Raw genomic sequence first — 24,058 nt, forward strand, 5'->3', positions numbered from 1 at the left:
TTGGGGACACTATTTTTGGGTTGTCCACTTTAAAATTGTGCTGATCGAATAGATTTTCTATGCAGCTGTGTTTAATATGTGTTTAGCATCCACGTCTTAGAATATATAACTTTTTTGCATCAACATCCATATTTAAAGAATTGTCTGCTGTCATGGCTTCGTATGAGTCTTCACAGACATGGATGTTCACTGCAACTTGATTGATTCACATAGGCATGCAACTGCGGAGTCGTAACTCTAGTTTTCTTGTTGCCACGATAAGGAAAGAGGCACTGAGCATTGTTTTTAATACAGCTATCAAAGTTTAAAATTCTGGTATTGTGACAACATGAATTCAAAGTGCCTTGTGAGACAGCCTTTTTCATATTTGTTGACTGTGTGTTTGTCTCTCCTCAGCACACACTATGTCCGGGAGCTCTCTTTGCCGACAGCAAGCAGCAATGTTTTGGACAGGTAATTGAGGTGAAACCGCATTACTAACTCTCTGTGATGACTGGATACTATCACCAATGGTAAAGCTTCTCTTCACTCTCCCACATGAAAAAAAAGCTTTGAAGAGAATTTAATGTTTAATATCTGATTTTAAATAAAACATGATAAAAGTGGGACCGTGAACTCCCCCGTCTTTTCCCGCTGCCTTGTCTGATGGGTTCAACTCTTGGACAATCCAAGTGGCAGAAAAGAAGGTGAGACTGTGAAAGAGCACTCAGAGCAGAGTCATCCCAGTTACAGTACAGTACTTACCCTTTAGAGGAAATCACAGAAGTGGCTGTGCTCAACTGGGGGTCAACTTGCTGATAGTATTGCTACAGGGCCCCCTCCATTTTCGCCTTTGCTCATGTTAAAAGCTTGAGATAGGTCAAAAATAAGAGACATATGATACACGGAAAACAGCGATGTTTCATACTGGTGTTCGACTGCAGGGACACACATTGCCAACTGCTTCAGAAAATTTTCAGATGTGGATATTAAATCGCAATGAGAATGGGAGATAAGATTATAATGAAGTTGCACTTTCTCAGCTATTTAGATAACAAATGGCCTTCAGACATAAATGAACCTAACAAGTGTTTACATAGCTTTAGCAATAGTTCCCATTAGGCTCTTTTGAAAAGCTGGGACATGATTTCTTGCTACTGTTGATGACTCAGGGAAAGTCTAGTTAATTAAAACAAACCTAGTTAATTTTGTATGAATTAGTGTAATGAAGCAAATATTTATTGAAGTATTAAGAGCCCTCAGAGACGAAGAAAAATGAGATATTGTGCTGAAAACGCAACTGATGCTGAGTGAGACAGTTATACAAGAACGATGTCTGTTAAAACTGAATTGAAAATATGCCAGGGTGCGGCACAGTCTGATAGTCTAAGAAAATGGTAAATCCCTTTGTTGCAAGGGGAAAAAAATGAGGGGGTCACTACTCAGGTCAGGTAATGTTATGTAATTTCTTCAAGTTACAAAATACTTCTGTTTTTGCAATATAGGAGAACACTCTTGTAGATGTAGGCCCGTTAATGCTCCTATGAGACTATAATTTTATTGCAATTTTTAAGGAGAATATGCTTGTGGGAGATTGACAAGGCACCAGTTTGCCCACTGGAAGCTTGGGGTCCAGGGTTTGAACCACCAACCTCCAGGAGTAAATGTACTCCTTGCACTTGAATTTTAAGCTTAAAGTGGATCCAACATGACGACTTATTCTTGAAAATTTCATTTGATTATACCATGTATCTAAGATTTCTGAGAACATGCATTTTAATTTGTTGACATGATTTAACAACCCAGAGTGGACTGGTGTTAGTCTGTGATTCACCAGTGGATGGCGCCAAAATGGAAACATTTTCTTAATTAATGACATTGCTACCTGCTGCACTCTGGTGAGATTTGTTTGGTTTCTTCATGTTACAGTTGCCCAACAGAGATTTATATTCGATATATTCGATCGCTGAGAAGTTAAACAATGCTCAGGTGAGTTTGTCATATTGTTTTATATTAGTAATTATGATCACGACAAGTGGAAACACGCAGTTTACACAGATAACAATGGTTTGCGATGTTATGACGCTGAAAGCTCAGTGCGCGGCTACACATCCGGATCACTAATGTAGACAGTCCTCACAAAGCTAACGTCATTAGCCTCAGGTGAAAACTTTGTTTTGGGCGCATAAATAAAAGAAATAAATATTGATAACATTAGTTGACACGAATAGTCGTAATTGACCCATAAAGCGGTCAGTGGAGCAATAAAAGATGAGACTGTATAACCATTTTTTGCTGCGTCATGTCTGTATGCTAACCTTAGCTAACATTAGCAAAGTGTTTGCTAACGTGGCTAACTTCTACTGTTTAAAGCTATTTTTTTAGTTGTCGTCCTGTATGAGATAAAGCAGTAAAATGAATGTTTTAATAAATGAATATTCAAAAACAATGATAACACGCTACATGCAGGGATAAGTTATTATCTACCCAGTAACACTATGTGTGTAACGGAACATTACAACTGCATGTTTCTCTGTGTAATGCTACTATTATTGTGGGAGGTAAGTTAATATTGAGTGTTTTAACACCGTCACAAAAACTGAAAAGACAAAACGTTTTTAAAATTCAAATTAAATAGTGGCTTATTCTTAATTAAGTTTAAGTAAATGAAAAATATATGATAATATGTTAGTATTTCTTTAACTTAATGCCAGTATGTGTGCCCATGTCACAGCAGACAATTTTAACTCATTGCAGGAAAAGCAGGCACATTATCTAATGACATTAGTGCGTCCCTGTAAACTATGAAAATGAACAGCACCATCTCTTTGATAGCAGTCATTTTGGCATGTTATAGCAGGAAAAGCTCAGGTGTAATTGTTACCATGATTAGTGCATGCCATTAAACGTTAAGTGGGCTTGTTCCAGGGCCTTAGTATTTATCATGCTGGCTCACAGACATACACACTGGGACATTTAATGGAACTGAGTCATTGCTGTTAATCAAGTTTTTTTCATGTGTGCTTTTTCCTGGCTTTCCATCACATTCAGGTTTCGCACCACTCCAGGTAATAGACATTACATTTGTCCTATAATTTCCGATTTATCTATTTTCAAACATATACCTTATGTTACATACTTGAATTGAACAATGTCAATAAAGGTTAACAATACTCCTATGTGTATGATGACATGGGAGTAGTCTCTAGTTTTAGCTCTTGTTGGTTGTAGGTTTGTGTAATATCAATACAGACTCTGCTTACGTCACTGGCAAGGTTATAACTAAAAGTCAACAGTTTTTTTCAGAAGGAATATGCACCTGTAAATCAAGGTTTTCCATTTGCCAAAATATGAACTGTTTGAACTACATGATTTTGTCTTGTCGCATGCAACTTCAAACTCATAATTGATTGGTGGGATTAACCACAAACAAATGAAAAACTTTTGAAGGCTAAATATCACACAGTAGCTTTACTCTGTCACTGTTGTCTGTTGTCTTTCTCAGCAGCAGTTAGTTAATCTGCCTGAAGCAGACTGTCTGCAGCAGCCCATATTAATGTTATTGATCATTGTCAACTTTTGTGCTTCCTCCAACATCAGATCACCTTGTGTAGTGTGGGCTTCTTAGCTTTTTTTTCTTTCCAGTAAAGGTTTCTTTTTTCATTAGTCCCTTTCTCTGTTCTTCTCCCCAATAACCTGTCTCCTTTATTGCACACAGTCCTTAGAAAGTGACAACTTGGGAAACTGAATCAAAGTTTCAATAAAGCCTGGACTGCTGTGGGCTTTGACAAGTGAGGTGGCTGGAGTGGAACAGTACAGAAAGAGACTGAAGGAGGACATATCGGTCCCAGAAAGATAAATAGTTCATGAAGCTGTTGACTTCACCATTTTATTACTTTTGTCTCCGAATTTTCCGGCTGCCTGCAGCTCTTTCTGCCCACAAATTATTCATCGTGCTCCCCCCACAGGCCCCAACTGTCAATCCCAGGATTAGGAGTTGGTATGGAAGATGGGAGTTGTGCGTTTGTCATGAGCTCAGGTGCATGCATATTTGCCAAGATCTTGATAAAACTATAGAAGCTATTATGATACGAATCAATTCAGATTTACTTAGAAAAAGACAAAGCTGCAGCAGTGAAGACTTTGAAGTTAGACAAGGCCACTCCTTACTCTCTTTGTTTCAGATCTTTGACCTTTCCTCTCCTTTCTATTTTGAAACTGACTCAGGAGGATTGGAGAAGACAAGGAGCTACAACCTTTCTGATGGCCCCAAGTCTCTCATGTTGAGTGCAGGAGGCCCAAACTGAAGGTAAAAAGTTATGATGGCTGCACACAGGAACATAACCATACTCCGTGTATACAAACACATTTTGTAGAGGAAGTGATTATTTGTGGATAAACATAACTCTCTCAGTCATTTTGAAAATATTTTCTTGAGTTTTGAAGGGAACCATGCAAATGTTAGGTTTCATTTACAGTTTTTTGCATTAAATATTTGTCAATTATTTAATGCAATCAATTATTAATTAAAAGCGTGTGACACAATTTAGAGGATAACACATATTAAAATTATATGCATACATGCAAAAGCTCTTAATGCACTGCAAATTAATTTAAGTGTGATGGTGTGCACAGAATGTAAATCCAGGGCTTTTGCACTTTCTCACAGCTTGATGCCTTGAATATTTCTTTTTCATGTGGTGTCCAGCAAATCTTTAAAATGACAAAGCGACACACAGTTATCCTTTATCGTTCTCCACCAAAATGCCTAATTTTGTGATTATGTGATTACCTCTGGGGGGGAGGAAATGGTGACTTTTCATTTATACAATGGTAAATCTCAGCACAATTAAGCCAACTCTTAACTCCAGACTCCTACTGTCAAAAGTATTAGCGTTGCTCAAAATATCAAAAAAAGAAAGACAGTTACAATATGAACCAGATATAATCTTGAAAATTGGTGTCCTTCAGTATATCAGTGCATTCCAAAGATCTGTTAAAAGGCCTTGTGCACACGTCAGTCAGTGGATATAAAGTACTATTTGTCTGTGTATCTGTGCTCACATACTGTAAGCTACAGGGAAACTGATTATGAATGCAGTAGAACGGCTTTAGTGGAGTTAAAAAGCCACACTGTGCACCAGTAACCTGGTAAAGTATTCAAACTGGTTAATGGAAACCTTGTCAGCAATGAAGAATTGATGATCAGGTTCTCCCAACCACCAACAGTGGCACTCTGCAGGGTTGAAACTACATTGCAGACAAACATTAAACTGGAATACCACTCAATTCAAGACATATATTATTCTTGCGTCCCATACAGTCCAATCAATGTTTGTGAACATGAACAACTCTCATTCTAAGCCAAAAAACTTCTTCCAGGACTCGCCTGCTGTGTCACCCAGACTGTCTCAGAAGTGCTCCATAAACAATGAATGCTATTTGGATTTTGTGAGCCACCAGATGTTTATTTAAGCTTACAGAACCCGCTGAGTTTTTTTCTTTTTTTTTTTCCTATAGTGATTATACCACTGCTGAACCAGAACATATGCCCGCATTCCTTTAAAATCATTCCTGCTTTCCAAGACAACTCTGTTTTTTTATTCTAATTGATTCTCAAGTCTACTCTTCATAGCTTCAGGGACTAAAAACTTTTTTGCACAGTCCTAATAGTAAATATGTCAGCTTGTTGCCTACATATGTGTTGAATCTTGACTCTCAGTTTAAACTCCTGCGTTAAAGATTCATTTTGTAGCTCTGGCTTTGTTTCAGCGTAGCAGCAGGTTATCTTGTCAAGGCAGAGAGTTGGATGAAGCATTTATATGCAAACAGCCTGCTCTGAAAATCAGTTTATGTAATGCTTACACTCCACACCTCTAAAGAAAGATTAACACAGTTGTGTTTACTTTCAGTGGAAATTTAGCTTAAATTAGTAAACATAAAATTATGCTACAATTAGGGTTAACCAATATACTTTAACATGACATATAACAATAATCTTGAAACATTGCTTTATTTATATAATGTTGTGGTTTAGTAGTTAATTTGAATAGACTACATCCAAATAAAAGCTCCACCGTAGTATTGTTGAAAGGAGTTTAATAATGCATCACATTAGTTTAATTTCAGCTGCAAATACCAAAATAAATGTTACAATAAACTGTATTTTGCACATAGCCACAAGTCATCTCTCCCTCCTCACACTACACAGCTGTTAATGACAATATTGTTACTGAGTGTTTGCTCCGTAATTGTGCTCACTTAAAGCACTTTGAACACACTCGTTGAGGTGTATACATGGTCAAATAATTAGGTTTCTGTTTCAACTGTGTTTACTTGGTTCCCTTTAAACAGAATTACATTATTACTATTCAGCATCCAGAGTGCACCAGTCCCAGTTAATGTTTTTTCTTTTAACTGTTTATCTGTTATTTTGCTCTAATTTCATCTCACATGCCTTCGTTAGTTACGGGTATTTTTCTCTTTGTAGTGTTAATCAATGTTGTTTTTTTTTTCTCTTTCAATTGTGAAAACAAATTTCCATGCATTAAAAAGCATGAGAAAAAGGGGACTATAGAGAACGGGTTGTGATTGCTGCTGGTGTGCGAGCTCAGTGATGCTGCACAGTCACTGTCCTCTCATCAATTGAATTAATAGATTTAATTACAACTCTCTGGCAGGGAACACACCGCTGGCATTTACATATGGTGTTTATGTATGATTTTGTGCATGTATTTGCGTTCATGCACCTTCCCCTTGAAAATAACAGCATCAGAGTGCGGGCAGTGATGACACACACACAAACACATCTACAATCACGCACAGGCACATGCACATTTTGCCGTAGCTGCCTGTTAGCATTATTCAACAAGACAGCTCCATGTGTAATCTGCATAGTGATATCATTTAGCTAATATCGGAGGTAGCTCAGGCACCACCTGCTTGTATGTTTAAATATCTGGTGAGGAATGGGACCAGCTGGGGTGGGTAGGGTGGGGGTCTTCGTGGAGTTAGAACACAGCCCTCTCCAATTATGATATACACTGTTATAATTGGGGGATACAGGTCATTGGGTGTAATTGCACAAACTTTTCCTGCCATTTCTCTTGGGTGTGCACTGTTGCATGGTGACATTATCACACTTAATAACCACCTTTTCCCCCCTCTCGTCCTTGGACCCACCATCCTGCAGAAGTTTTATCAGTCCCTTGGATCCATCCTGGTGTAACCAAGGACTTTTGTATGTTGGGGAGATAAAGAAAGCTGTATAATTCCACCAAGGACACCAGCATCACACCCATGGCAGCGGGCGGAGTCCTCCGTGCCCTCACAGGTATAGCCGACGCCCCCTCCCCAGCCAAATGCAGCTGCAGTGGAGTGCTGCACCGACAGATAACGACTGAACCCCTGTGAGACATGTGTTATGGAGCCCTTAATGAAAGAGTTGTGCCCCATTGAGCCCTATAATGAATGTTCTGACATTGAAAATCCCAGGGGGGGGAGGCTGCTTAATTCCTATGAGCAGGTTCAAGTACCTAACACGTTTTGATAGAGGAAATAGTGGCTGAAAGTAGCAACGGCCGAAACGGTGTTTAGCCGTGCTTTTTTAATTGGCCACGTAGTTTCATATGTGTGTACCTGCGTGTACCCGTCAGAGAGAGGTGTTCCAATGCCTTTGTACAGAGTCTTTATGCAGCCTTGTCCAGCTTGTCTGATACCTGTTTAGCTTTCATCCCGACTAATGGAAATGTCAAAAACACTGTAGAAAAAGCTGGACTGCCCATTCTCCTCAGAAGCCAAAAGATGTGAAGCAGAGATTGCTGCCAAGCCTTGTCAAAGACACACACACACACCCCTACACACTCAGGCGCAGTGCTATGCAGTATTATAACTGATAAGAGCTTTTGTAGATTTTGGTAATGATGTCCCTGAATACCAAGTGAGCTGCAACTGAAGGGACCCACAGGAATTAATAAAAATATCTCCCATTTCATGGCCGCAGTGGTTTCCTGCTTTCGAGAGATCACAAAAGAGAATCACTGAATGCCATAATTTAATTATGTATTTCAGGGTGTCTCTGCATGTATTGAGCCTTTTGGAAATTTTGCATCCCCATTATGATTTTGCTCTTTGTCTTTCCCCTGTCTCCCTTTTCGACTCCACTCTTTCATTTCACTTGTGCTCTCTCTCTCTCTCTCTCTCTCTCTCTCTCTCTCTCTCTCTCTCTCTCTCTCTCTCTCTCTCTCTCTCTCAGCACTCATTTCCATTTCTTTCCTTTTCCTCGTTTCCAATTTCTCATCTTGCCATTTTTCCGCTGCCCATTCTGTCTTGTCTTTAATTCTTTCACCCCCTTCCTTTTATCCCCATGTTCCCTTTTATATCTCTGCCTCTCTTCAGCGCTCTGATTCATTTCTCCTCTGCTTCACTCTTTTACATGGACAGGTGGCAGAGCAGCTGGCCTACTATGTCCATGTGTCAGAGACGGTAATCACAGAGGAGACGTTTGATGCGGCCGTACAGTTTGGCACGGCGCGGGACGACCCCACCCTGAGCTGAGCAGGATGACCTGTTTGCATGCCCCCTTGGTTGCCCTCAGCACCCACTGAGAGAAAAAGAGCATCAAGGACACCAGCAGCATGTTCTGCTGCCTCACAGGTGGGTACCTCAGCGAAATAGAGAGACAGTTCACTATCAAACAACGCTGAACTTGGTCGTAGTTCTAAAGAAACTCATAAATAGGAGGTTTATGGGTTGCCTCTGTACAGCATTAACCAGCCACAGATATCCATCACCTCTGTTAACATTTGCTCACCTCCTCCTGAAGCTCAGCACTGTCCTGGAGTGTAGTAGCTGTGTTTTGGTGTTTGCTCTGCTGGCCTGTGGCTGGCTTCTGCTGTCAGCTGCAACTTCTTCGCTGCTAGGATTTTTTTTTTTTTTTTGAGAAATTGTATGTGATATTTGGCTACACAAATAAACATAATTAGACAAGATGTTCAGAAGCCCTTTATAAACAGAGATCGCACTACACTACCAGTAGACCACTACAAAGTCCCTTCTTTACACTGCATTTTTACACTGAAAGAAATAATGGTGGCATCATACAGCTCCTGTGTGTGATTTTAGACAGTATACTGCCATTGTGGAAAAAAGCCATGACAGGTGTGCCATGTAACACGACACCACACACGTCAGCTTCCAGTGTGACATAAGGTACACGCCAGCAGCGCCTTCTCAACAATAACAATGGCACTAACATAGCAGTAGCATTTATTTAATGTCCGTTTTATATGGCGGCTGATCACACCGTCTGCCTCATTGTTTTCCCAATTTGTGGACATTTTTCAGCCGCTGTTCTTCATGTTTGAGCTAGCTGCTAACTGCTGTCAGCTGTTTTTTAAAGCCCCCAGAGGAGGGTCACATCGCACATTGTCAAAATGTCATACTCATCCTGTCTGTGATCCATTTTGGGGGGGGCTTTTTTTGCCTTTATTTTGATAGGATAGCTTCAGCATGAAAGGGGGAGAGAGAGGGGATAATATGCAGCAATGGGCTGCAGGTTGGAGTCGAATCTGTGGCTGCAGCAGCAATGACACCGCCTTTTGTACATTCCCAGGTGAGCCACTGGGTACCCTCCATTCGTGATCCTGTCCTGCTGGATGTCTCTTTTACACAGATTTGGCGCTGTTACTACCTCTGCTGCCGGCTTAAAGGCGAGACAACTCTGTCCCCACATTCCTCGATCATACATTTTATTAAGAGCGTTGAGGCGGAATAACAGCTTGATATTTCATCTTGAGCAGACAATGTAAAAGGGGCTATTGACACCTCTGTGATGAGGGTCTTGAACATTGAATTAAAAAAATTGAATGTAGGCCTCTCTTTCTCCCTTCCTTGTGTGGTAACAAATCTCTTAGACTACTGTGGCTGAACCATTGACATAGTTTCTTCTTCACTCTGTCAGTCCTTCAACAGATGTTTTAACCATAACCTTCATTAACCGAAGCACTTTTTATAAATTTCACCACAGCTACCTAAAAATTACCCTGTCATGTGCACAGAACACTTCCTATTAAAAGAAGAGCGCATCACAGTAAAGGTTATCCCCTTTGACAAAATGTCAGCTTGACAGCCAACCATTGATCTCCTTCATGTGGAACGACAAGCTCCTCCAGAATTTGGACTTGTTCTATAATGTTGCAGCCAAAAAGATGCTCTCCGTTGTTTGCAAAGCCAGAAAGGTAAACGCTGTCGGACTAGTTGAATGGGGAGACACACGGGGGTAATCACACAGCGTACTGGTGCGTTGTGATGGTTCAATTCTCATGCTAATTATCTCAATCAGTGTACAAAACGCCACTGCTTTTCAAAAAGGCAACACACACTCGCACACAGGCGCACAAACGCGTGTGTACACACCCACGCTGCTAGTAAACAGAAACTGCACACCCACAATTACAGCCCCCTCTACCTGACACAGCTCCACGTTTCCCGGATAATCAGACAAAGATTGGATAATCCTGACAGAAATCCTTTTCATTCCCTCAGCCCCCTGCAAATTCTCATTTTGCTATATCATTTTCAGTCAATACACCAACAATCAAAGGCATTTCAAGGATTTAAAATTCCTCGACTCACAAATCTGGCCTGTGGGGTAAACATTTTTCTTTTCTTTTTTTTTTTTTGCTTTCTAGAAACTTTATTCTAAACTTTCCAGATTCAGTAGCAATGAAGTCACAATAATTTGCCCCCTGTGACTACAGGAGGTTGGCTTTTAGCATAAATACGTATGTAAATGGAGAACACAGGTAATGTTATAGCTCCTGGGTACACAGATTTCACTCCCATGTCAGAGTGAGTGGTAGCAATCATGCAAAGCACTTATTTGGCTCTGGGCAAGGCTGCACCCCAATCAGTATGTCTTCATCGATTCACTGCAGGCTCACAAAGGTTAAATGACCAGAGAAAGCATGCACATAGATGTACATATTCAATCACACACATTGAATTATGTTCTTAAACAGGTATGGGAAGAAAACAGTACTAGGTGGCAAAATAACACATCCTCACACAGATTTCTGTAATGTGCTCTTCAGCTGTTTTGCTCACCTTCTGTGCTTGGAGTTGGCTCATTATTTCTCTTTTCCTCCTTCGTTTCCTGTCCTTGTCTTGTTTATCTCCTCTGTTAAAAGGCTAATGGAAGGCTACATGTTGTTGCCACTGGGTATGAAAGTGTGTTTTGATGATGCCCAGCTATCTTCTCTGTGCTGATCCTAACAGTTTCCTCAGTGGGGGATCTGAACTGATAGCAGGCAGCTGTGGTCTCACTAATACACTGGCTTTTAAAGTCCCTCATTATTCTTCATGACCTTGCACCCTGTTCCCTCTGTTTCCATTCATGTACCTGCTCTTCATTTATGACTGATCGTTTTATTCATGTTCTGGGTATGTTTGGTGTGTTTATTCATGTTGCCGATGTTATTTTTCACCTTGTGCACCTTCCCAAGTGTAAGATGCTGCATATGAGGAGCGCTTTGGAGTTGAGGGAAGCTTTTTCTTGGCTTTCTTTTGTCCATTGCGGGTGAAGTTGTAAACACTTTGTGTTTCTCCCACTGAGGGTTGCAGATTGAAATCCATTTGATCTCAGTGCAAAGAGTGAGTTGCATATTTCATTCCATGTATCTTAACAGCTGTTTTTCTTGTGCTTTGTCGACACAGAAAAGAGTGCCACTCTCTCGATACCTTCCACTCTTTTATGCAGTTCCTATTCTTGCACTTTGTAGGCATAAAAACCTGAGAGAGCATTGCTCTCTTGAGATGATATATATGACTTTACTGCATTTTCTGTATTTTGAAAAGAAAACAAACCCTTTTCTGCCTGATCTGCGTTACCTTACACCAGAGTAATCTCGTGAAAGCCTCAGTGTGGCTGTGTGATGTGTAATGTTTTATACAATGTTATTTTTGAACAGATAATATGTTGAAGACGGTGGGCAACATGCTGCACATCCCAAAGGAAGGCCTACAGCGCAGCCCTAAGGAGGCCAGCAAGGACAAGAAGCCAGTAGAGAGAATGGAGAGTAAGCCTAAGGGGCTGTGTGTGCATGTGTGTGTGTGTGTGTGTGTGTGTGTGTGTGTGTGTGTGTGTGTGTTTTTGTGTGGGTGCCTTTGTCTCACTATTCGTCTCCCTGGGGACGCTGTCTAAAAGGTCACTCAGACTTTATCTTTTGATCTGTGATTCTGTGTTCAAAACGCCATTGAAGCTCCAGCATCTGCTTCCTGACTTTCACTCTTTAGAGCTTTTATTTAATGAGGCCCTGGGCTCTTCACCTCTCACCCTCACCTATCAACATTCTTCATCATTTTTTGTCTTTGGCTCTTTGTACATCCATCATCTCTCTCCTTCCATTTCTAAACAGTCTCCTCCAACCCATGCTTTTATTTCATCCTTTTTTTGAGTCCTGTTTCCAACATTATTATATATTTTATATTATTGTATATTTTCTTAGCCCCCCCATTTTCCCCACCTTGATTTTTCTCACCTCTTTATCTTCCCTTTCTGCCATTACTTCAGACCACAGAGCCGCTGAATCCCCAGAAAAAGATGAGGATGAGGGACACATCTGGCTTTCTAAGCGGCAGACTTCTGGAGGAACGGCTGTGCCAATCCGTTGGGCACAACAACAAGCAGCTGCAAAAGCCATGGGTCAAGAGCACCTTGCCGATCTCCAAGATTTTCTTAGGTGAGACAGGTACAGTGAGTGTGTGCATCCATTAACATTTTTACAGTCTCCTTAAAGGGTGTATACAACATTTTTTTAAAGTTCTTTCATAAATTTAATTCTTATGACAGTGTCTTCAAATGTAACACCCAGAAACATACAAATATACTGACGTTGCTTTGGGAAAATGTGTGGAACAAAAATGCATCTCCTGTCACTTCTAGCAGTGGAAAAGTTATGGTGAATTGTAGGGCTGCACAATTAATTGAATATTAATCATCATCAAGATTTTGGCTACAAAAAGTTAAATAAACATGGTCATTTGCAATGTTGACGTTTGAAATGAATACTGTGCTCACAAAAAACATTTCAGATCAAGCGCTCCGTAAACTCACAGCAGTCTTCACTTTTGAAGAGCTGTCATGCTGCTACATGTGCACTCTGCAGCAGCAGCCTGTGAAAAACTTCCTGAATGTTGCAACTGCAAACAGGCAAAACGAAAATCAACCGTTCATCAACCATCATGATGTGTTGCTTTGCATATGATTTGTTCCCTCCTATGTCCAAACAACACAACTAATGTGTTGAACCACTTGAAAAAACACCACAATCTGCAGTACAATGACTGCATGAAGGCCAGAGGATAAATGTCACTAATGTCACGGTACCATTACCGTGAATCCCCGTCCTTGTCCAGCATCAACTCAGACATCCATAACAGTGATGCTGCAGCATGTCATGGTGGCCACTTTTAAATAATAGGTGCGGCAGAAACAAATCCATGAAAGATGCACTACATTCAGGTGAAGAAGGACCTTGTCTTATTTTATTTTAATAAGCAAGGCTGTAGCACAACCTGAATGTAAAAGTCGTGCTCTGTTGATTTAGTTTTGGGTACATTTTTATTTATATTTTTCTCCTAGGAAATACCCTGTAAATAAGGACCAGTCTTGTTTTGATGCAAAGATTGGTAAATTCGCAGTAGTGTAGTCCAACGTGGAAGTAAAAGCAGGGCTCTGTTTATGAAATGTAAGAGTACAATAAACATATTTTTCCCCACAAACAACAAATAATTGTAAGAAGTAATTGTGAAATCCATATCGATCAAAATAATCGGGATTATCATTTTGTCCATAATTGTGCAGCCCTGCTACCTTGTCCTACATAGTAGAACTCAAGTCACTTCATTAGTGATGACTTTTATATCGAGTAAGTCAGCTGCAGCATCTCTACATCAAGCTGCTTTTTTAAAGACAGCTTTTACATGGCGTGAAAAGTGTAGCTTGCAGCATTGTGCAGTGTCACACAGCATGCAACTTAGGCCAGCACAGCATATTGGCTGGTATAGAGCCACCATGGAGGCACAGAATGATGAATTATGGGCAAACAGAGAATATTGAAGCTTTATCCACTGTGCTTTACAGCTCTGAGTTGGCTTAGCCAGCTAAACAATCCATTTAACTGTAGGGCCAAACCCTGCCCAACAGCACCTGCTTGGATGTGGAATTTAGGCACTCCATGACTGATTACACTGGCTAATGCTCAAATCACACACAGTGACCTTGCTGTATACGGGAGAATGGAGCCAGTGTTTTGAGTCTGTTGAATGTATTTAGATGGGAAAGGATGTTGGGTAAAGTCTCAGTATGTGCACATGCAGGAGCCAAAGCAGACTGTGGGGCAGAAGCACACCACACTCTATCAATGTTTCTCTTTTATGTGAAGTGTGGAGCAGAGCTTGACGTTTGCCATTTATCACTGGAGGTACCGTGCAAAAATATCCGTAGATTACAGCCTGCAACTGTCCATAGGAAAGAGTGTACAGAAAAGAGAGATGTTTGAGGTGGATAGAAATGTTATGCATTACTTTTGCTTGCTTGGTTCTGCTCCAGTCTTGGGGTCCAGATTTTTCTTAAGGCAATAGTTCACAGGGTTCCTGCAGATTTTCAAAAAGTCTCAAAAATCATAGAATTCATTAATCTAAAAAGAAGGCCTTAATTGGTATTAAAATTTATAAAATTGTTCCTTACCTTAAGTAAATGATGTGCGTTCATGTTTATTTTATTTTTCTTAAATTTTGATTATTGTAAAATTGGTCCTTAGTTTAATTCCAAGTGGCATAAATGTAACTTGTCTTAAGCTGTAGGTACCCTGGTTCAGGGTCCACACATTATTAATTATGACATATTCTTCTTTTTTTTTTTCACAAAATGTACTCAACACGTCCACTTAGAAACCAAAGAAATAAAAGATATTGCAAAAAAAAAACCAAACAGAAACAGCACATCAAAATAAAAGTTTTGTGCTGGAAATTCACTGTACTTCAAAATAAAGTATGTTTTTGTACAAATTCAACATGTTCACGAATTACTTGCTGTCCATTCAGAATGGACCTGCAACCCACTGTTGGACCCCTGACCCACCAGTTGGAAACCACTTGTCTAGACTTTGTGTACACAGCTTTTAATGCTTTTCTTTGTGTGTGTGTTTTATGCCCAGATTCCTTTCTGCGGGTGAAGTGAAACTGATACCTGCCCTACCTGTTTATATTGAAGGAGCCATGTCCGCCAAGTCGCTTCTGCCAGTGACATCTGCATTTTATGGGTCACTACAACACCGGTGAGAGGATCACTGGTCCTCTCCATGAGGTACCTGCATTTCTTTATGGCTCTTTTCCTTGATCTTTTCTTACTCTGTCCTTAACTCCCATTACTCTCACACGAATGCTCCTACCTCCACACTGCATACACACAGCCTTGTCCAACAATCCAGCCTTAATATTTCAAACATCTTTGTTGAAGACTATTAATAGATGAGCTTCTGCAAGGTCCTTTACATAAGCAATCATGTATTCCACAGATAAGTCAGCGGAGCAACATTAGCAGATAACCTTCTGCTGTCAGAATGTCCTTTCAGTTGTAGATCAGCTCTCCAGTTGGATTAGGTTTTTGTCTTGTTCCGATAAGGCGTCATCATCACTGAAGCCCACTCCCACTCATCCTGGGTGTTCAGACAGCCGAGTTACAATACTCTGAGAGCGAATGTACGAATATAAAGGCCCCATCACTGTTTTCATTACCCCAACTCTTTTCACTTCAACTGACAGCTCCACAGACCAAGGGGAAAATGTTTAACCTCAAATAATTATGTTCTGAACTCTCATTGTTGCAATCATTTGCTGCCCTGTTGCATGACTTTTCTTTTTCTCTTCTTCTTTAATGTGTCCCGGTATTTCCACATCATCCTCATCTTCCTCCTCTCGGCCCTGTCTCTCTCTCCCTCTCTTATTCCTTTGATAATACATCAAGGCATACTGACTCAAACAAAACATTTGGTGTAATTATTTTTTAAGTGTGGATGTGGCTGCAATGATCTGACAGCCTAAGCACTGTTAAGGCGATGCTTCTTTTCAGAATGGCTGCCTTTAAAGCTTTTGTACCTCTAAATGTGCACCTTTAGCCTCACCAAGGACAAAGCAGAACACTCCATTTGAAGTTGTAACCAGGGGACTTAGTTGCCGTGTACTTGAGAATTTTATTAATCATGGTGTTTTTAGTATGAGAAGATGCTGAGTGGTGTGATGGCTTTGTGACCTATATCAGCGTCTCAGCCTTGAGCGTCTCACATCTGGGTACATCTCCACCATCTGTTTTTTTTTTCGCATTTTTTAGTGCTCTTCAGTGGTGTCACAAAAGGCTTTACCGAGTCCTTACTCACTTATTTATTATTTCTCAAACCTGAGGTGGAAGTAAGCCATTTTATAGCCATTTGGGTGCCTTGCTGCCAAATAAAGGCATCCTGTCTGTGCTGAGTGGGCCAACAGTCTGCAGGCTTCACTGCTGACCACTGACCTGGATCTGTGCATGTGTGTTTGCATCTTGGAGTGTGTTTAAAAGAAATCACAGATCTTGAAGTGTAACTGTGCAAATGTCTGTGTACGGCATATGTAGCCTGCCCTCTCTGCAGTGGTGCATGTTGTCATTGGCCATGGGAGAACTTGGAAACCTGTGGCTCACTGTGCTTTATGAAGCTCAGAAGGCCATGGCCTCTCCTGCAGCATTGCTTGCTTTATGCTTTCCATCGCTGCTTATGGTTGGGAGGCTTTCTTCTCCCTCCAGTTGTATGAAATAATGGAGATGGAAAATGTCTTGTTTATTTTCTGCAGAAAAAAAGGATTCCATGAGCCAGCAAGGCCCTCTCCTTCTTTTCTGGAGCAGAACCAGATCACTGATGTGGTTTCCATTTGTGTCTGATGTTTTTTGGCTAATACTTTCTAATCAGAGTCCATTTGTGTCATGGTAGCGTGTGTGGTTGTCTGGCTGTTTTTATGTGTATGTGATGTGTAATGCATGCACTTAGTGTGTCCCTTTGTGTGTGTGCACATCTGTGCCTGGGTGAGTCTGCATTGTATTTCAAATGTGTGTGTGTGTGTGTGTGTGTGTGTGTGTGTGTGTGTGTGTGTGTGTGTGACTTGCCACTGCCCCCTGTCTCTCCTGCAGGGCCTCAACCATTTTCTTCATTTGTTGCAGCTTTGTGTTTCTTCTTTTTTTCCCCCCTCCTCTTCTCTTTTTGCACTAGGGAACACAATGTCTGGTTTAATATCATTTTCCAATCACTGAAGGCTGCAGGGCAAGGACTTTTGACTGGGCTGTTTCGTTCCAGCTAATACCAAAGAGAGGGGAGAGAAAATAATAACCCTAGTGGTTGATAATAGCTGCAGTGATCATTCTGCAGTCATTTGCCTCTGGTATTCTATGTAGCTGCAGCTGATGTTGTCTTTGCTTTGTTACTCCCCGCCTCACGGAGCTACACCACTATTACAAGCTGTCCGACACCCTTCGTCTCCTCCATGTCCATCTGAGATATATTCAACACCATCTGGTTGTTTTTACAAGGGGAAAAACACAAAAGTGAGAGATGTGTAGTTAGAAGAGCGAACACAACGTCCAGTGGACATTTACTTTTAAAGTCAAGACTGGCCTGTTGTTTTGCACGTCTTTTTGAAGAGGTCCAGATTCTGAGGGAACTGATTATACAAGGGCTTAGGGGGAAATCTCTGGAGAGTGAAGATTCAGGGACATATGTTGTCTTCATCTTTGCCCGCCTCTCTCTCCTACCCATCCCTCTTTTTTTCTGAGAGAGAGGTGGGGAGTCAGGCTGTGAAGGAAAGGAGAGAGAGGGAGGGAAAAAATCATTATTAACTCATAAGCTGGTTAATGCTGTAGCACTCTCAACCTTCAGCTCAAATGAGAATTTCCGTCATTTACATATCAATTTAATTTCCTGTGTTTCCCTCTCCTCTCTCCCCCTCCTTCATTAAAAGCAGCATTTGCTTGCCACTGCAATCAGCTTGTGCAACACATTTTCCTGGGCAGTGAGCACTGACACACTCATAGGCAACCTGCACATGCACTTACACACACGCAAACTGAAAACACACAGGTACACACATGAAAAAAACATTGATGTTTTGACACAGGCAAATGCAGAGATGCGTACACCTACGTATACTTTGTGTCATCCTGTCACATGCACATACAGAGATGTGCAGGTATACACACACACACACAGACACAGATATAGAAGCAGTGTGTTGGAGCCCAGGCAGGCGAGCAGACAGAGCCGCTCCGTGGCCCGCTGTAGCTCTGTCAGGATTAAACCAGTGATCAGAGAAATGAAAGGGAAGCTGTCATTCCACATAGGCCTCTATACACATCATCCTCAATAATTACACCCTCTCCTTCCTTCGCCTCGCTTCCTCCTCTCTTATAACCTCCTACCTGTGTGTGCGTACGTGTGTGTGTCACAGACGGCATGCTTGACTGGCACCCAGCACATCAAATAGGGGCTTTTATGAAATGTGCGCCTGCTTGAATTACACTCACTTTAAACCGTACCCTTTTTTTTCCCTCTGTGGTATAAAACCACACCTGTGTGTGTGTGTGTGTGTGTGTGTGTGTGTGTGTGTGTGTGCGTGTGTTTGTGTGTGTGTGTTTGTGTTTGCGTGTGTGTGTGTGTGTGTGTTTATGTGACATGCATGTCTATATGTATGCATGTGTGTGCCCACGTGAGCATGCATTTGCAAGCGTCCACTTTTGAATCGATACAGATGTGCCTAGCCCCCCTCAGCTCACATCTGGCAGTTAGACTGAACCTGCGGGGGATATGTGCAGCTAACTGCTTCAATCTGGGGGCTTTAAGCTTATGAATGTGATCAAATATTCAGTTCAAGCAAAGTGTTACACAGCAAGGCCCCAAGTGTAAAGTAAGTTTAAGGTCTGTCAATTTAAGTCTGTGCCATATGTGACCTTTGGTGTGAAAGTCAAGAGGTACCAGATCCAAGCTGTCATAGATTGATCCCTTTCATTTTTTATGACTATTTTTATGGAATTTCTATTTTCACTGGAATTACAGAGACTACACAGAGGCTGAAGGCTAGATTCAACCTATGACACATCTCATGCAGGTACATGACTGGGGCAGCTCGGGAGTAATTATTTACCGTAGCTTATTACACTGTTCCACATCTCTCTGATTTTATTGTTTTCTATTTCAGGTTTCTTTGTTATTGTGTGTTCTTTTGGAAAATTTGGAGTTGTATCATGGTCAGTTTTTTTGTAATTTATATATTGTCATTGTTGATACTTGTCTAGAGTGGTGGCACTTTGTTTGCATATCATGCTAACTCACAAAAATTTGACGTTATGTTTTGACAATTATGTTTATTTTTGGTTGATTGGTGTTTGTGAAAATTCTCCTCGAACGTAATGCTACAGTTTCAGTGCGAAAATGCTCAAACAGTCAAACAGCTGTGGTGCATTGTGTTCAGTTTAATGCTTGGTTTGTTTTCCTACAAGTTAATTATTGAATTTAATTTTATTTGCCTTTCTTACGTCGTTTGTGAGTTAGTTTTTGTCATTTTAGCCAATGTAAGAAGAAACTTAAGAATAACTTACTTACTAAGGACACTGAGTTTCTGAGTGAACCTTACTGGACCTCAACCCAGTATCCACACTGAGCCAGTCCACTCCAACCAGTATAATACTTCTGTCTCTTCAATTAAGCTTTATAAAAACCGAAACGTGTGCTTTGGAGCGGGTAATGAATAAGCTAATACCTTGGTTTACTTGCTGTTTGTCCCTTTTTGTAGCTAATGATTTTGTACTGTAAGACTAGTTCGTATCCTGGTTTTTGTACAACAGTGACTTGTTATTATGGCTCAGCACTTGAGCGTGTAATAAATGTAAATCTCAGTGTCTGTAACTTGGTCCCCCGAAGCTCATTATTTGTGACAAGTGTGTGAGACAGTGTTTGTTTTCTGCTGTGTTGCAGATGAGTAATGAGATCATCCGCCGTTGCTTCCAAAACATCTCTCTGGACAGGCTCTTTTAGGGCTACGTGATCTCTCCAGCAAGTGAAACCTCACCGACTGTTTCCAGTCTTGCCTGGCCTGGAAGGAAAGTTACCTGAATGGCTCGCAGATTCACCACAAGTAAGTAATAATATCGCATATGTTTGGACTCAACACACAAGGGTCCTTTAAGGGGTCTGTAAAATGTTAAAGTCACCCTCCACTCCAGATTGTGTTTTCTTATGTTTATGTCCCCTCAAATGTCTGATCTTGACTATAATGACTTGTATTTGGGCACAGTTTGTCACTAGAGAGATGTTTTCACATTCTTCCACTGAAGGCAATGATGTCTACGCAAAAAATTTGATTCGAGCACATGCTAAGTAGCTCACTAATGAAAAAATCAGTTGCTGTCTAAAAACAAAAAAAAAACCTATATCGACAAGGTAACAGACTTTTAAAGAACACTAGCAAAAAATCCTAAAACCTCCAGCACAGAGCAGATTTGTCAGTACAAAGAGCAGCGTCTATTTGAGTAAGTTTAGGGGCAGAACCAAACCCTGGAATTTCCTTCCACTATCTACCAAAAACCCAATTGTAGCAGATAAGATTGCATGTATCAAAACCATTGAACCACTGTGTTTTATTTTATTTTATTTATTCACACCATGAAAACAGTGACAAAAAAAGGTTAAAAAGAATACAGAAAAAACACAGTGCTGGAGAGGTTAGAAACCCAAATGGGCTTGTAGAAATACCTCACCGAAGATAATACAATAAATTACATGTAATACAATAAATTACAGTACTTTGATGCAAGCAATATACAATGGGGTCAACAAAAAATGGCAAAAAGATCAAGACAAATTATGAGTGTGTGTGTCAGCCCCTGCCAGTTAGCCTACTAGCTAACAAACACCTAAAACTAAGGATGCAAGGCACCGTTTCCCATCTGATAGGTCTGCCTGTTCTGCTACAGCCCCTTTTCAGAGTGTTAACTGTTATATAGGAAGTCTGTGTTAAAAAAATATTAGTATAATTTATATTTTAATGTGTCTGGGGGGGGGGGGTAAATTATTTAAATTTATTTCCATATAGAGCATTGCTGTATTAAATGTAGTAATTAGAGGTCTTAATTTTTCACTGTGTTGTGCAGATTTATCTCTAATTAAATTTCATTTTCACACAGTAAAATTAAATAGATAGTCGAGGCAGAGTTGGGAAGTAAGCCAAAAATAAACCCCGTCAAGCCATGGTAAATCAATGGCACCGGCTGTAGTGTGGACTTATTTTCTTATTCTCTTGTGCAGTTTTGTTAGACTGGAAATACACCAAATCCTAGATCCCAGTTTCATCTCATTTAATGACTCACCTTTTACAAATTACTGTCAGAGACAAACTTGCTGCATTCAAATTTCAGCGCAAACTACAAGATGATGTTCAAATTGTGCAGCTGATTGAAATGTATGACTACTTTTGAAGTAAGTGTAAAGGCTTCAACTGTTCTGACCCGAAAGTTTACAGCAGAGACTTCTCATCTGCTGCTTGTAGACTGTCCATTCAGTTCATTTAGACTCTGGCTCAGTTATAAATTAAAATGCTACCTGAGTGCCAATAGCCTTTATTTAGAAGTCTGTGTCTTTGCAGACTTGAAAATGTCGGAAAACCACAAAAACAATTGTTCTTTGTACAGCAGTAGTTTCCAGTAGGCTTCACAGAGGGTCAATCAAATAAAAAAAAAGAATGAAAAAAATTAAATGATGTCTGTATGAATTATTCAGTTGCACAACTTAAAGTGAACAGATCATGAGACAGAGTCCTATTACATTTCAAGAACTTTTTACAAAATGTGGTGTGGGGATTTGGTCCTGAGCCTTATTTGGGAGGCACGAGATTTCTATTTGAATCTACAGTCAGAGTTGTGTGTGCTGACTGTCCTTGGCCCTATTTTTTGCCGACCAGTGTGACTCTGTAATCTAGAAACTCATAATAGCCAAATTGGGGTTACAATGGGATTTTAAATAGTTTAGCGTGTTCCCAGCTGCGCTGCATTTTCAGTTGATCATGTTAAGTTTCACTTGCACATCTAGTCCAGTCTCAGATCAGTTCAGACAGGGTAAATACCACAAGCTGAACCTTTCTCATGCTGCTGATTTATTATTTCAATACTTTCATTAGCTGTGTTTATTCTTAAATAATTAGATTTTGCTGTGTGGTTTTTTTGTTGTGTTCTCTAAAAGTTTAGAAGCAATCAAGATCATCCAAGAGATCAGTTTACCATCAGTACACAAGGTGCCACGGGGACTAAACTTGTGAATATGATTAGCTGGCTTCAACCCATTCTCTAGAACACATTTTAATTTAATTGACTACATGAGACAGTCATTTTTTCCCTTAGTACAGAATAGAATACTTTTCCTGACTGTGCAAGACAAAGTGTTAAGTGGAAGTTTAGATTAGGGGCCAAATTTACAGCAGATAAAAGCACTTCTTATCACAATAGAGAAGAGAAAGCAAAGCTTTTAGCTGGAGGTTATTGCTAGGACAAGATTACAAACATGTGCTTAGATAGAGACCTATGTGGTGTCAGTCATTATACTTTATTAGTCGGTACTTTAATCTGCTTTTAAAAATCACTAGGAATGAACCACTTTCATCACTAGCAACGCGTTAATACAAAAGCTATTGTGATTGCTTTTGTTTTGCTGTTACGTTCTTAAATGCATCACCTCTGTGGGAAATGTGACAGTGGCAGATATCACAGCACTACCTCTGCTACTGATGCTATTGACAATAATGACACATACCTCTCACTAAATGATAGCATAATAGGGCAGTTATGTATAATGACAAAAGATGTGAGTGCTTGTTTACTTCAAAGTGATACCAACTGCACTGCGGTGACAGCAGATCACTGCAAACATCTGCTTCTCCTGTCAGCTAGGTACATTCCTTTCGCTGTCTTTGCATGAATTTACATACACTAGCTCTTCTTGTAATGAAGAACACAAACTGTACACCCAAATTTAACATTTCAGATATTCCCAACAAAAGAAAAAAAAGAAGCTTAACACACACACACACACACACACAAAAAAAAAATTAGAGCATGTTTTTATCGAGTCAGTTGGAGGGTACGAGGAAGTGGCTGTGCTTCAAGTTATTTGTTTCCTTCAGTTGTCAGTTAATCAGTGGGTCAGTGGTTTTCTGAACCACAGATTTTCACTTCATTACTATGATTGCCCTAAGAGAGAGTCTGAAGGGCTACCAGTGTTTTTACTGGCTGGCACACTAGCTTACACACACACATACACACATTCCAGCCTCTCCAATACCCCTTCGGGCCTCTCGCTGTCTGCACGGGCAATCGACCTCGTCCAACCAATTAAAGACGGCGCTTAGTTCCTGATCGATGGCTGAGGTTAGGGTGGGGCAGGATGAGGACAGCAGGAGAGGAAAGGGAGCTATTCAAGAAGATCCACGTCATGAACCAGTGAGAGTTTCTATTTGGTCGTCCTATCTAAAGCTCCTCACCCTGAGATCACACTTAATGTGCCGAATGCATCAATTGCTCTCCCCAGTGGAGTTTATTTTAAATAAGGAAGTGAGCCATTATTGAGTCTTTGTTGGAGAAGCATTGTGTTTAATAAAGCTGTCACATAGTTTGGAATGAATCCACTTAAAATGTATTTTCAGTCGATTCACTCACTGTTTTACTTTTATAATAACAAGCTTTCCATGGGAGGGAGGCAGCAAACTGTGTGTGTCCCTTTTAAATCATTCTGTGTCCCCTGTCTAATTTTGGATGTTTTTGCTGGTCCGTGAACACATCACAGGCGCAGCTCATCATGTGTTCTTTTTCTCCTCAACAGCTTTGGGAAGTTAGAGTCACGGTTTTAACTAATCTGTTGGGCCTTCAGTCGATCAGATTGATGGATGAGTGGAGCAGCTTCTACAGAGGTGAGTGGAGGCAAACTTGCAGATTTAGCGCAGTGAAATGGTTAGGTTT

The 24,058-nt window shown here is 40.5% G+C and overlaps 1 protein-coding gene across 1 annotated transcript in view; it reads left to right on the top strand.

Moving 5' to 3' along the window:
* Positions 1 to 1,832: 1,832 nt before the first annotated feature.
* Positions 1,833 to 24,058, top strand: part of LOC148185628 (uncharacterized) — a 77,085-nt gene continuing 54,859 nt past the window's right edge. Inside the window, exons 1-10 of the mRNA XM_088073942.1 lie at positions 1,833 to 1,968; positions 3,031 to 3,047; positions 4,207 to 4,288; positions 7,172 to 7,312; positions 8,422 to 8,634; positions 11,949 to 12,056; positions 12,551 to 12,719; positions 15,198 to 15,346; positions 20,031 to 20,190; positions 23,922 to 24,009. Of these exons, the coding sequence (XP_087930068.1) occupies positions 8,616 to 8,634; positions 11,949 to 12,056; positions 12,551 to 12,719; positions 15,198 to 15,321 (420 nt within the window). The 5' untranslated portion in view covers positions 1,833 to 1,968; positions 3,031 to 3,047; positions 4,207 to 4,288; positions 7,172 to 7,312; positions 8,422 to 8,615 and the 3' untranslated portion in view covers positions 15,322 to 15,346; positions 20,031 to 20,190; positions 23,922 to 24,009. The remainder of the gene's footprint in view (positions 1,969 to 3,030; positions 3,048 to 4,206; positions 4,289 to 7,171; positions 7,313 to 8,421; positions 8,635 to 11,948; positions 12,057 to 12,550; positions 12,720 to 15,197; positions 15,347 to 20,030; positions 20,191 to 23,921; positions 24,010 to 24,058) is intronic.

The sequence above is a fragment of the Plectropomus leopardus genome, chromosome 23 (assembly GCF_026936395.1).
Source record: "Plectropomus leopardus strain MGB_pleo_1.0 chromosome 23, ASM2693639v1, whole genome shotgun sequence".
Taxonomy (NCBI): Eukaryota; Metazoa; Chordata; class Actinopteri; order Perciformes; family Serranidae; genus Plectropomus; species Plectropomus leopardus.